The 12,698-nt window shown below is 43.9% G+C and overlaps 1 protein-coding gene across 5 annotated transcripts in view; it reads left to right on the forward strand.

The window, feature by feature from the left end:
• anks1b (ankyrin repeat and sterile alpha motif domain containing 1B) overlaps nucleotides 1–12,698 on the forward strand; it is a 104,839-nt gene that overhangs the window by 32,698 nt on the left and 59,443 nt on the right. For 4 of the 5 annotated variants that reach the window (XM_058078413.1, XM_058078408.1, XM_058078409.1 and 1 more), the window contains 6 exons: nucleotides 809–884; nucleotides 1,186–1,287; nucleotides 1,626–1,748; nucleotides 3,247–3,437; nucleotides 5,358–5,495; nucleotides 10,805–10,964. In XM_058078413.1, coding sequence (XP_057934396.1) covers nucleotides 809–884; nucleotides 1,186–1,287; nucleotides 1,626–1,748; nucleotides 3,247–3,437; nucleotides 5,358–5,495; nucleotides 10,805–10,964 — 790 coding nt within the window. Of the gene's footprint in view, nucleotides 1–808; nucleotides 885–1,185; nucleotides 1,288–1,625; nucleotides 1,749–3,246; nucleotides 3,438–5,357; nucleotides 5,496–8,074; nucleotides 8,185–10,804; nucleotides 10,965–12,698 lie in introns of those variants that run through there. The other variant, XM_058078411.1, reaches the window with a different exon arrangement.

The following is a 12,698-nucleotide window of genomic DNA, read 5'->3' on the forward strand; positions in this document are numbered from 1 at the left end:
CAGCTTAATATTTTAAATAAATATTATTATAAAATAAAATATTTATTTTAAATAAATATTATTATAAAATAAAATATTTATTTTAAATAAATATTATTATTTTTATTTTTATTTATAATTCATTTATAATTTTTTTATTTTATTTTATATTTTTATCAGAATAGGAAAATAATGACACAGTATCATCACGAGAAGCAAAATAATTTGTCATTTTTGGAAAATTTAAAATTTTATAAAAAAAAAAATAAATTTTAAAATTTCATTTTTAACGAATTTTAATTAAAAAAAAAACTGATATCATCAAACATCAGCTGACATCGGTCATGATCATGAAAAACGATGAAACAATCATGAAAAAAAACTGCATACAACACACGCGTGTTTATTCCATCACAAGAGATATGTCATGTTACACATATCGGTATCGGCTGATATCGGTATCGGCTGATATCGGTATCGGCTGATATCGGTATCGGCTGATATCGGTATCGGCTGATATCGGTATCGATAATTGAGCGTTGGACAATATCAGGTTTTGGCCACCAAACCAATATCGGACAATATTTGGAAAAGTGAAAAAAAAAAAAGATGACTGACATATTAGAAGTCAGGAGGTCGCCTACAGCCACGGTGGTGTATCTCACCATTGGAGAAGCGTAGCATTGGAACAGCATTGAACGCCAGCTCCTTTCGGTTTGAGTCACGGCTATTTTCATGTCTCTTGTTTTTGGGAATGATCCCAGGATTGTGCTATTTTTTATTTGTGTGGGGGGGGGATTAACCAACCTGGCACACTTCCTGCTTTCAGACGGAGAATGGCAGCGCCCTCCACGAGGCCGCCCTCTTTGGGAAAATGGATGTTGTTCGCCTTCTGCTCGACTCAGGTGGGATTATAAATACATCCGCTCGCGTGCATGAGCTTGGCCGGGGGGGCGGGGGGACTGGGGACTGGGGACTGGGGGGGCGGGGGGGTGGATTTGTCATATTTCACCTCAGAGCCAATGCTTTGATGCTGCTTCCCGACACTTCCTGTGCTCAAATGCCTCCTTCATGAGCGGAGGTTGGAACACAAACCGGAACACCCTGACCGGTCATTGAACGCATCAGGGAGGTCAAACCTGTTAGCCTATAAGCGGCGGCGTTCTATACTCTCACATGGTGCGTTTATGCGCGTTTATGTTTCAGGGATTGACACTAATCTGAGAGATAGCCACGGGAGAACAGCGCTGGAGATCCTGAGAGAACATCCCGCTCCCAAATCCCAGCAGATCACGGCTCTTATCCAAGGTAGCGCACCATCATGCACGCTCACGCTGATGCTAATGATGGAAGCTCCCGGCTCGAGTCCCCCGTTGCCATCTGCTGCCGTAAACGGACGTCATTGTGCACAAAGTGACATGTTGTTCCAGCTGGGACTTGATGAAAAGATCAGCTGCACGCCATTTCCTGTTCACGCGCACGCTTCAGCTATAAATGGACCCTCTTTTGATTACCCATTCAATTCCTGGACGTGCAACTGGTGCTTTCGTGCAATTATGGCGCTATGATAGCCCACTGTGTTTGAACGCAACGCAACGATTCCTCACATCCTCCTTTGTCTCCTACGTCCTCGACTCTCGCTGCAGAATATGTGACCGACGACATGGAGAGGCGGAGCCTCGTGGGCGAGCCGGTACGCAAGTGTCCCGTCCCCGCGCCCAGAACCTCCATCTCCTCGCCGTCGGCGTCCCCGTCCCTCCGACACAAGAGTGAGTCCGCACACGTTCACCATCTTGGTGACCTCTGGTGACCCTGGTTGCTTATTTCGCCATCGCACTTTGGAGGAATATTATATCACAACAAAAACTTTACATTTTACAGGAACGTTAACATCTAAATATTAAGAGATATTAAGTTGTAGCTTAACAAAAAAAAAAAAATTCTTGTCATTTTACAGGAATAAAGAAAAAATATTACAGTAAAAGTTTAGAAGAATAAAATTATGAGAAAAAAAATTAAGGAAAATATTGATTCATGTTTTTTATTGGCCACATTCTAAAAAATATCATTTAGCAAGAAAACTACAAATATCCACAACAAAAAGGGAAAAATCATCAGTAAAGCATAAAATCCAGATATTAATATATTATTATTATTATTAAGATATTATTTCTGAGAATAATGTTGTAATATTAGGAGGAAAAATTCTAAAAAATATATATCATTTAGCAAGAAAACTACAAATATCCACAACAAAAAGGGAAAAATCATCAGTAAAGCATAAAGTCCAGATATTAAGATATTATTATTATTAAGATATTATTTCTGAGAATAATATTGTAATACTATGAGGAAAAATTATGTAATTTTACTAAATCAAATTGTCACTTTTGGAAAATAAGGTTGCAGAAAAAGTTAGGAGAACAATAAACAAATAAAGTTATGATCAGCAGGGAACAATGTAAAGAAGAAAGTCGAAATAGTTGCACAAATAATTAAAAAATATATATTAAAAAATTGAAACAGCTGGAATTTTGCAAGAATGAAGACAAAATATTACTATTATATATTATATTAAAGAAAAAAAATGCAATTGTTATATTATAAGGAAAAAATGTCATTCTAGTAGCATTTAAAAAATGTTTAAAGGTTTAAAGGCACATTTTAAAGATCTAATTTAATAAGAAAATTAATAAAAAGTAAACAAATATGTTTTTAAAATTAATAAAACAATTATGAGAATAATGTCATAAAATGATGAGGAAAAATAAAAATTTTAGAAGCAAGCATGAAGTTGAAATATTAAAGTTGCATTTATTTTATTGGGCTGTGGCATATTCTAAAAAATATGACTATTATTTAGGATTATTTTATTATTTATTATATTTGAGTTTTTAATTAATTATTTTTATTTTTGTGAAAAATCAGCAGTAATTTAATAAGAATAAAGTCAAAATAACAAGAGAAATAAAGTTGTAATTGAACAAGAAAAAAATTGAATTTCATCAGAATAATATTGCAACATTATTTTAGTAGCATAAAGTTGAAATACTAAAGGAAAAATGTTTTTTTTTCGGTACTGTGTACTGTGCTGTATGTACTGTAGTACTATGTGATGATTTCTCCAATCCACTGCTGCCCCCTGTGGTCGGTGCCTGACATTGCAAGTCTGTTGGGCTGTTTCATGTCCGGCCGATGAACCGATTGCACCTGAAGGCATCAGCATTGTTGGTTAAAGGTTGATTAAATAAAGCCAATATTTTGTAGATGATGCCGTGACCAGCGAGCTGTCCAAGCTGCTCCATGAGATCAAAAAGTGCCGGGATAGAGACTACTCCTTCGAGGAGCTCTGCCACACCATCTCCTCACACTCCATGGACAGCTTCGGTAGCGGGCGGCTCTCGGACGACGAGCGCCCGGACGCGGCGCCCAACGGCACCCTGACTCGGGCCACCAAGGTACTTTTCTTTTTTTCTAATTTCAATACTGTTCCAAAACGTAAGTGCTTTTTTCTTGTAGTTGTCGTGTCTCACCGCCAGAGGGCGCCATTACACACCGAATGCCGCACCAAAAGAGCCTTCTATTGCTCTGCGCTTATTTACTCTTCCCATTCATTTTCGTCGAGCTTTCTAAACAAAAACACCCCTCAGTTGTTACCTCACACACATATTAGACACATTTACCCTCCGTCTCACTCAGGGGGAGTTGAAGCCCCCCCCCCCCCCCCCACCGGGCAAACATCTCGCCAGGTGGCAGTAGCAGACATGAATAAAACATCCATGCAGGCTTTTTAACGCACCGGGTTACACTGCAGGAACGTTACCATAGCAGCTGCTCTGTCTACATCATTTGCAACTCTTGTCAAAGATCCTCTATACGGCACGAGCGCTTGGCTGTTTTTAAACAACTCCAACAACAAATGAAACACTTGTTAAAGATCCTCTACATATGGCAGGGATGCTCTGTTCTTTTTAAACATCAAAAAATAACATCAAAATCAAAGATCCTGTATATGACAGGAGCAACGAGCTGTTTGTAAATGTCTTCCAACAACAAAATATACACTTGTGAAAGATCCTCTATATGGCAGGGATTCTCTGTTGTTTTTAAACATCAAAAAAATAACATCAAAATCAAAGATCCTGTATATGACAGGAGCAATGAGCTGTTTGTAAATGTCTTCCAACAACAAAATATACCCTTGTGAAAGATCCTCTATATGGTAGGAACACTCTGCTGTTTATATAAAAAATATATTTGTGAAAGATCCTCTATTTGACAGGAGCAGTGTGCCGGTTTCAAAGATTGCCAACAAAAAACAAAACAAAGTATACACACACACACACACACACAAACACTTCCAAAGATCCTTTGTATGGGAGGATCACTCTGCTGTTTTTGAAAGATTTCCAAAAACAGTTGTCAAAGATCCTTTCGAAGATAGGAATCATGTGCTTTTTTTTGAAGATTTCCTACAAAAAATAAAACATTTCCAAAGATCCTCTGTATGGGCGGATCACTCTGCTGTTTTTAAAAATCTCCAAAAACAGTTGCCAATGATCCTCTCTATGATAGGAATCATGTGCTTTTTTTTTGAAGATTTCCGACAAAAAACCTTCTCAAAGATCCTCTATATGACAGAAGCAATGTCCATCTTAAAAAAAACCTTCTACACAACAGCAGCAATGTGCTGTTAAGTAGTAAAGATCTATTAAAAGAAGCTTCTCAAAGATCCTCTATGCGAGAGCATCACTCTGCTGTTTGTAAAGATCTCCAATAAAACAACAAGAAACTAAATCAATAAAACAAGATCCTGTATTTGACAGGAGGAATGTGCTGTATTGAAAATAATGTCTCAAAAGCGCTAGCAAGGAAAAGATGGTCTATTTGAGAGGAGGGCTGTGCAGGTCTGATGTGTTTGGCCGCCACTTGAATATCCCTGATGTACACGAACGCATCTTTATGCTGCAGTAAGTGTGTAGCATTCTTTCAGCCGCAGTTGTTGGAGTGCCGCAGAGCATTCCGTGTGGCCTTTTCCTCTTTGAGGAAGCGTGTGTGTGTGTGCGCGCGTGTGTGTGCGTGTGTGTGTGTGTGTGTGTGTGTGCATGTGCGTGCGTGTGTGTGTGTGTGTGTGTGTGTGTGTGCATGTGCGTGTGTGTGTCCTCATCAGGTGATGCCAGGTGGCCCGCGTCTGCCCTCTGACATTAAATGCCACAAAGCTCCATCACACAGCTGCCTCTTCCTGCCCCCATGGCAGCCCCCATGGGCCCCCCAGGAAAGGACACCGCACCGTTTGCACTGCCAAAATAAGAGCATGCTCACTGTGCAACGTGAGGTACGCGTGTTTGTAATATTTTGGCAAATGTTTGTGCTCTCAGCGTCCCACCCCGCCCCTCCTCGCCACCGCCCAGGAAGAGGAAGACGAGTCGGACAGGAGTTGCGGCCCGGCGGGATTCTGGGAAGCGTTGACCCCCTGCAACGGCTGCCACAACCTGGGCTTCTCCAACCTGTCGCAGGTACGCACAGCAAGTCGGTACTAATTCTCTTAGTTCTTTGGGAACGTTCCTGGAAGTGGATGTGTGTCAGTGCTGGCGGCTTGCAGTGGGACTCAACCACATCATCCTGAGACCTCTTCTTTTCTTGGCTGTTGCTGTGGGAATGTAGGAGCACCTGGCGTGGCCCGGCAGGGTGTAGCTAAGCTGGAGCCTACCCCAGATGACATCTCTCATGTGGGTTGTAGCTAAGCTGGAGCCTACCCCAGCTGACACAACTGTTGGTCACAGCTAAGCTGGAGCCTACCCCAGCTGACACAACTATCGATCACAGCTAAGCTAGAGCCTACCCCAGCTGACACAACTGTTGGTGACAGCTAAGCTAGAGCCTACCCCAGCTGACACAACTGTTGGTGACAGCTAAGCTGGAGCCTACCCCAGCTCACACCTCTGTCATGTGGTCACAGCTAAGATGGAGCCTACCCCAGCCGACGCAACTGTTGGTCACAGCTAAGCTGGAGCCTACCCCAGCTGACACAACTGTTGGTCACAGCTAAGCTAGAACCTACCCCAGCTGACACAACTGTTGGTCACAGCTAAGCTAGAACCTACCCCAGCTGACACAGCTGTTGGTCACAGCTAAGCTGGAGCCTGCCCCAGCTGACACCTCTGTTATGCGGGTCACAGGTAAGATGGAGCCTGCCCCAGCTGACACATCTGTCATGTGGGTCACAGCTAAGCTGGAGCCTACCCCAGCTGATACCTGTCATGTGGGTCACAGCTAAGATGGAGCCTACCCCTGCGGACACATCTGTCATGTGGGTCACAGGTAACCTGGAGCCTACCCCAGCTGATACCTGTCATGTGGGTCACAGCTAAGCTGGAGTCTACCCCAGCTGACACAAGTGTAATGTAGGTCACAGCTAAACTGGAGCCTACCCCAGCTGACAACTGTCATGTAGCTCAGTTAAGCTGGAGCCTACCCCAGCTGACACATGTCATGTAGGTCACAGCTAAACTGGAGCCTACCCCAGCTGACAACTGTCGTGTAGCTTACAGTTAAGCTGGAGCCTACCCCAGCTGATACCTGCCATGTGGGTCACAGCTAAGCTGGAGCCTACCCCAGCTGACACAACTGTCATGTAGGTCACAGCTAAGCTGGAGCCTACCCCAGCTGACACAACTGTCATGTAGGTCACAGCTAAGCTGGAGCCGACCCCGGCTGACATCTGTCATGCGGTTCATAGCTAAGCTAGAGCCTACCCCAGCTGACACATCTGTCATGCGGGTCACAGCTAAGCTGGAGCCTACCCCAGCTGACACAACTATTGGTCACAGCTAAGCTGGAGCCTACCCCAGCTGACACATCTGTCATGCGGGTCACAGCTAAGCTGGAGCCTACCCCAGCTGACACAACTATTGGTCACAGCTAAGCTGGAGCCTACCCCAGCTGACACAACTGTTGGTCACAGCTAAGCTGGAGCCTACCCCAGCTGACACAACTGTCGATCACAGCTAAGCTGGAGCCTACCCCAGCTCACACCTCTGTCATGTGGTCACAGCTAAGATGGAGCCTACCCCAGCTGACACAACTGTTGGTCACAGCTAAGCTGGAGCCTACCCCAGCTGATACAACTGTTGGTGACAGCTAAGCTGGAGCCTACCCCAGCTGACAACTGTCATGTAGGTTGCAGTTCAGCTGGAGCCTACCCTAGCTGATACCTGCCATGTGGGTCACAGCTAAGCTGGAGCCTACCCCAGCTGACACATCTGTCATGCGGGTCACAGCTAAGCTGGAGCCTACCTGGAGTACAGAAGGTGACAATATAATCCAGTCTTGCACAAGTAATGGAATGGAAATAAGGTCTGGATAGTTCTTTTCATCCAAAATGATGGAACATAGAACTTCTTGAAGTGATGTAGTGTCCATCCGCAGGGATCAATAAAGTTTTATTTCGCCTGGCTTTACAATGCAATTAGATGCTTGCTTGCTTCGTGTCTATGACGTTGATGCTGTGGGAACGCTGTCATTTGGATCTGATCCAGATTTAAATGCTTGGGATTTGTCACGCTCATGTTGGATCTTATAGGCTCTAGGATCTTCCGGACCCAGATAGAACTAATCTCGAGCGTTCACGTGCATGTGAAGACGAAACAGGTGCATCCCGGATCCACACAGCAGCAGCTGGTGCAAATCCTTCTCTAGTATTTGTACGTCTACGCCGTGTTGTCCTTCTCCTGAGGGTCTGAGAAGCTCCTTTGTCTTCTGTGGTGTCGCTCATGGAGGAAATGCCAGCAGATTACAGCATCCCATTCATATCTGATGGCCTGTGAACTCCGTGCAAGGAAGGGCGTGGGGGTTCGAACGGTGGCACCAGTTAAGGAATTCTGCACGGATGTATGTAATCAATCATTCCCAACACACGCACACACGCATGTGCGGCGTTATCATCAACAGTCCTGCAGCGTCCGCATGCGGTCTGCTAATTAGCGTCCAAAGGAGGCCTCTTGTTTGTCCGCGGGCTTCCTGTTCAGCTCGGACACAAGTCGCTCTGTGTCCGCTATCTGGGTCCATTTGGGGATGGGGGGGTGGGGGTGTCTCGGTGGGAGGGGTCGTGTATAATGAATGAGCGCCATTCGCTCGCCCGTCTTCTCTCGTCTGCCCTGGAAGCTGGAAGACACTCAGTCAGGTGGTCTACAGGACTCTCAGTTGGTGAGTTTCTTTACTTTGGGTGTGCGGAGGAAATCCCAGATCCGAACCCCCCACTTCCTGTACGCAAAGTGGTTTTCCCTCTTCCTGTCTCATTTTGGCTTGCTGTCTCGTGCTCGTCTCCTCGGGACAGGGCGTGAACGGTCGAGTTCGGCGAGTAAGTGTCTGCATGTTATGTTGTTACTCTTGTTAATATCAGTATATTTCATAAGAGCGCCCCCCAGGGGCGAGGCCCCACAACCACCCACTACTAGACTCAGACACACCTCTTTATTTTTATATGTATGAATTTTGTAAACGACTTAAAATACGATCACACGGTCGCTTCCAGGCATGCTACTGTGTGTTAGTATGTTTGTTGTTCCGTCATTTTGGATGAAAGTTAAAAGGAATCTAGAACTAGAACTTTGCCAGGGAGAATAGAGAGCTAAATTCAACCCAGGTTGTGACGGCTGCTGGCAGCTTCAAGAACTTTGATGTTCCGTCATTTTGGATGAAAGTTTATCCAAATTATTATGACAGCAGCTAGCTAAAAATATGGTGCGCTAATGCACCAAATCCTTTCAGAAAGTTTTTTGTTCGTCATTTTGGATAAAGGTCAACAGGAACGATCTAGAACTTTTCCGGGCAGAATAGAGAGCTAAATTCAACCCAGGTTATGACGGCTGCTGGCAGCTTCAAGAACTTTGATGTTCCGTCATTTTGGATGAAAGTTAAAAGGAACTATGCTGTCATTCCCAGGCAGACTGGAAAGCAAATTCAATCCAAATTATTAAGACAGCAGCTAGCTAAAAATATGGTGCGCTAATGCACCAAATCCTTTCAAAAAGTTTTTTGTTCGTCATTTTGGATGAAGGTCATAAGGAATCTAGAACTGGAACTTTGCCAGGGAGAATCGAGAGCTAAATTCAACCCAGGTTATGACGGCTGCTGGCAGCTTCATGAACTTTGATGTTCCGTCATTTTGGATGAAAGTTAAAAGGAACTATGCTGTCATTCCCAGGCAGACTGGAAAGCAAATTCAATCCAAATTATTATGACAGAAGCTAGCTAAAAATATGGTACGCTAATGCACCAAATCCTTTCAAAAAGTTTTTTGTTCGTCATTTTGGATGAAGGTCAACAGGAACGATCTAGAACTTTTCTGGAATAGAGAGCTAAATAGAGAGCTAATAGAATAGAGAGCTAAATTCAACCCAGGTTGTGACGGCTGCTGGCAGCTTCAAGAACTTTGATGTTCCGTCATTTTGGATGAAAGTTAAAAGGAACTATGCTGTCACTGAAGACGTTGTTGCCATTTTCAGCGAGAATTATTAATTTATTATGACAGCAGCTAGCTAAAAATATGGTACGCTAATGCACCAAATCCTTTCAAAAAGTTTTTTGTTCGTCATTTTGGATGAAGGTCAACAGGAACGATCTAGAACTTTTCTGGAATAGAGAGCTAAATAGAGAGCTAATAGAATAGAGAGCTAAATTCAACCCAGGTTATGACGGCTGCTGGCAGCTTCAAGAACTTTGATGTTCCGTCATTTTGGATGAAAGTTAAAAGGAACTATGCTGCCACTGAAGACGTTGTTGCCATTTTCAGCGAGAATTATTAATTTATTATGACAGCAGCTAGCTAAAAATATGGTGCGCTAATGCACCAAATCCTTTCAAGAAGTTTTTTGTTCGTCATTTTGGATGAAGGTCAACAGGAACGATCTAGAACTTTTCCGGGCAGAATAGAGAGCTAAATTCAACCCAGGTTGTGACGGCTGCTGGCAGCTTCAAGAACTTTGATATTCTGTCATTTTGGATGAAAGTTAAAAGGAACTATGCTGTCACGGTTGGTAGTATAAACGCAGTAATGCAGTACAGTCCATGTGATGGACTAACACTGCTTTTACTTTGAAATCCACCATGCGCTACATGCCACAAGACAACCCGGCACACTTAAATCCGAGCGTGTGACTCGCTGCCTCACAAGACGCCATCAGGCCGAAGTAATCAGATTACTCTGCAGCGCTTCACTCATGCACTTTGTGAGCTAAGCTAAGCTAAGCTAAGATAAGCTAAGCATCGGGAAGATTGGAGTCGATTGAGGGCGTTTCTCAACGCCGCCGATGATTCAAACAGGCTGTAGCCAACCATGCAGGTGACAGGCGAGGAATGATGATGGAGCGCAGTGCAGTGGGAAGAAGGAATGTTTTGTCTCGGCTCGCCTGGAATGATGACATTCCCACCCGCCTCTTTGCATCAGTCATTCATTGTTTGTGGAACATTTCGGAGATAAGACTGGGATTAGGCTTTGGTGCTCCACCTTTACCCGGTCGGGAATTTGGTGTGAAGGAGCCATCTTTGGGAAAAAATGTAGATAAATAATGACATGAAATTCCAATAATGGCGTCCTCGTTCCGGCTCCAGACACAAAAAGAGGCTTTTCTAATCTTGTTTTTCAGGCAACATTCATGGAATACTTGAGAGGTTATTTCCTGTTTCCTCTCTTGTCATGTGATCTTAAGTAGCATCATATGATCTTCATGCTTCTTTTAGCTTCTCTCCATAATTCCAAAGAGCAAACGGCTCAACATAACCTCGTCTTTGTCCCGTTTCTGCCTTCCTCCCCCCCCCCCTCAAGGACTCAAACAAACGCTCGGCGGAAGTGGTCGCCTCGCCGTCGCTGGACGTCTTCCTCCCCGAGGACGAGGACAACCCTTACGAGTCCGTCACCACCGCCGTCACGCGTAAACCCTGCTCGCTGGACATCAGCCAGCACCTCAACGCCTGTCCACGCAACGGTAGGTTCCTTAGTTTTATTTTGAAATATCTCCAATGTGTGCGATACGCAACCGATCGGTCGATTGGCCACCGATCGGTATCGGATGATATCAGGGAACACATAAAATAAATACATAACAAGAATACTGACACATGGTTCGATGTCCATGAGTGACCGGTATTGTGTCTTGGTCGTCTTATACACAATTGGACAGGAATTATGGAAACTCCATGGTTGCTGGTTCTATCCTCGACCCAACATTTTCAATTCTGACATTTTTAGTCTGCTAAAAAGATCATCGGACATCCTCTTACTGCAACATTCCCATTTACTGGACAGGCTGATGGTAGGTGGTAGATTGGTTGTCTCCCAACACGCTGGTTGCTGGTTCGATCCCCAGTCCTTGTGGAATTGTTTGACGTATTTATACATTTCAACAACCAATCTCCACTTTTGCATTCCAACATTTATACTTCTGCTGTTTTGTTATTAATTGGTGAGCTAGCGGGCTGCACGGTGGTCGAGTGGTTAGCGCGCAGACCTCACAGCTTGGAGACCCGAGTTCGATCCCACCCTCGGTCATCTCTGCGTGGGTTTTCTCCGGTTTCCTCCCACGTTCCAAAAAACATGCTAGGTTAATTAGCAACTCCAAATTGTCCATAGGTATGAATGTGAGTGTGAATGGTTGTTTGTCTATATGTGCCCTGGGATTGGCTGGCTGGCCACCAGTCCAGGGTGGACCCCGCCTCTCGCCTGAAGTCAACTGGGATAGGCCAACGTATTAGAAATTGCTTAATCTCGTTGCTTTTATCTTTAATCCAAAATGACGGAACATCGAACTTCTTGAAGGGATTTGCTGCGCGAGCAAATTATTAATTATACATCCAACATATTACACTAATATATTACATATAACTATAATTTAACTTGCTACTGTCATAATGTGGGTGAATTTAGCTTTCTTCCCTCCCCATTATGCATAAATTTAATCCAAAATGACAGAGCATCGAACTTCTTGAAGGGATTTGCTGCGTGAGCAAATTATTAATTATACATCCAATTCAATATATTACACTAATATATTACATATAACTATAATTTAAGTTACTACTTTCATAATTGGGCTGAATTTGGCTTTCTTTTCTCCCCATTATACTTACATTTAATCCAAAATGACAGAGCATCGAACTTTTTGAAGGAATTTGGCACACGAGTAGGGCAACGTAATCATATTTTAAGTCGGGTTGTCTCCCTATTTTTTCAAAAACCTTTATCCTGATGAGTAACTTTAATCCAAAATAACGTGTATATATATATATATATTTATACAGTATATCTGTATATACTGTATACTTCCTATTTACTACCATATGTGAAGTAGCCGCTGTCCTAATTTGTGTTGACTTTTGCTTTCTCGTCCAAATTTCGTCATCGTCATCATCATCATCACCCCCCCCCCCCAAAAAAAAAACTTGTTAAGTAGTTTTCATTGCGTCTGAATGTTTCCACCCGCACCCCCCCCCCCCCCCACCGTGCAGCATGGTGATCCGGATTATGTGGGCTCTTCCCGTTCCCGCTCCACGTTGCGGGGTTGTCACGGCAACCGTATCGCCCTGTGGTGAGTCGCCTGTATGTTGCCATGGGAACTGCATTGTCAGCCCCCCCCCGACCACCACCACCCCCCCGACCACCACCACCACCACCACCACCGTAACCCGAATAACGAGCGAGCGAGGTTTGTTTTGACAGTGTT

This window comes from Doryrhamphus excisus, chromosome 7 (genome assembly GCF_030265055.1).
Source record: "Doryrhamphus excisus isolate RoL2022-K1 chromosome 7, RoL_Dexc_1.0, whole genome shotgun sequence".
Taxonomy (NCBI): domain Eukaryota; kingdom Metazoa; phylum Chordata; class Actinopteri; order Syngnathiformes; family Syngnathidae; genus Doryrhamphus; species Doryrhamphus excisus.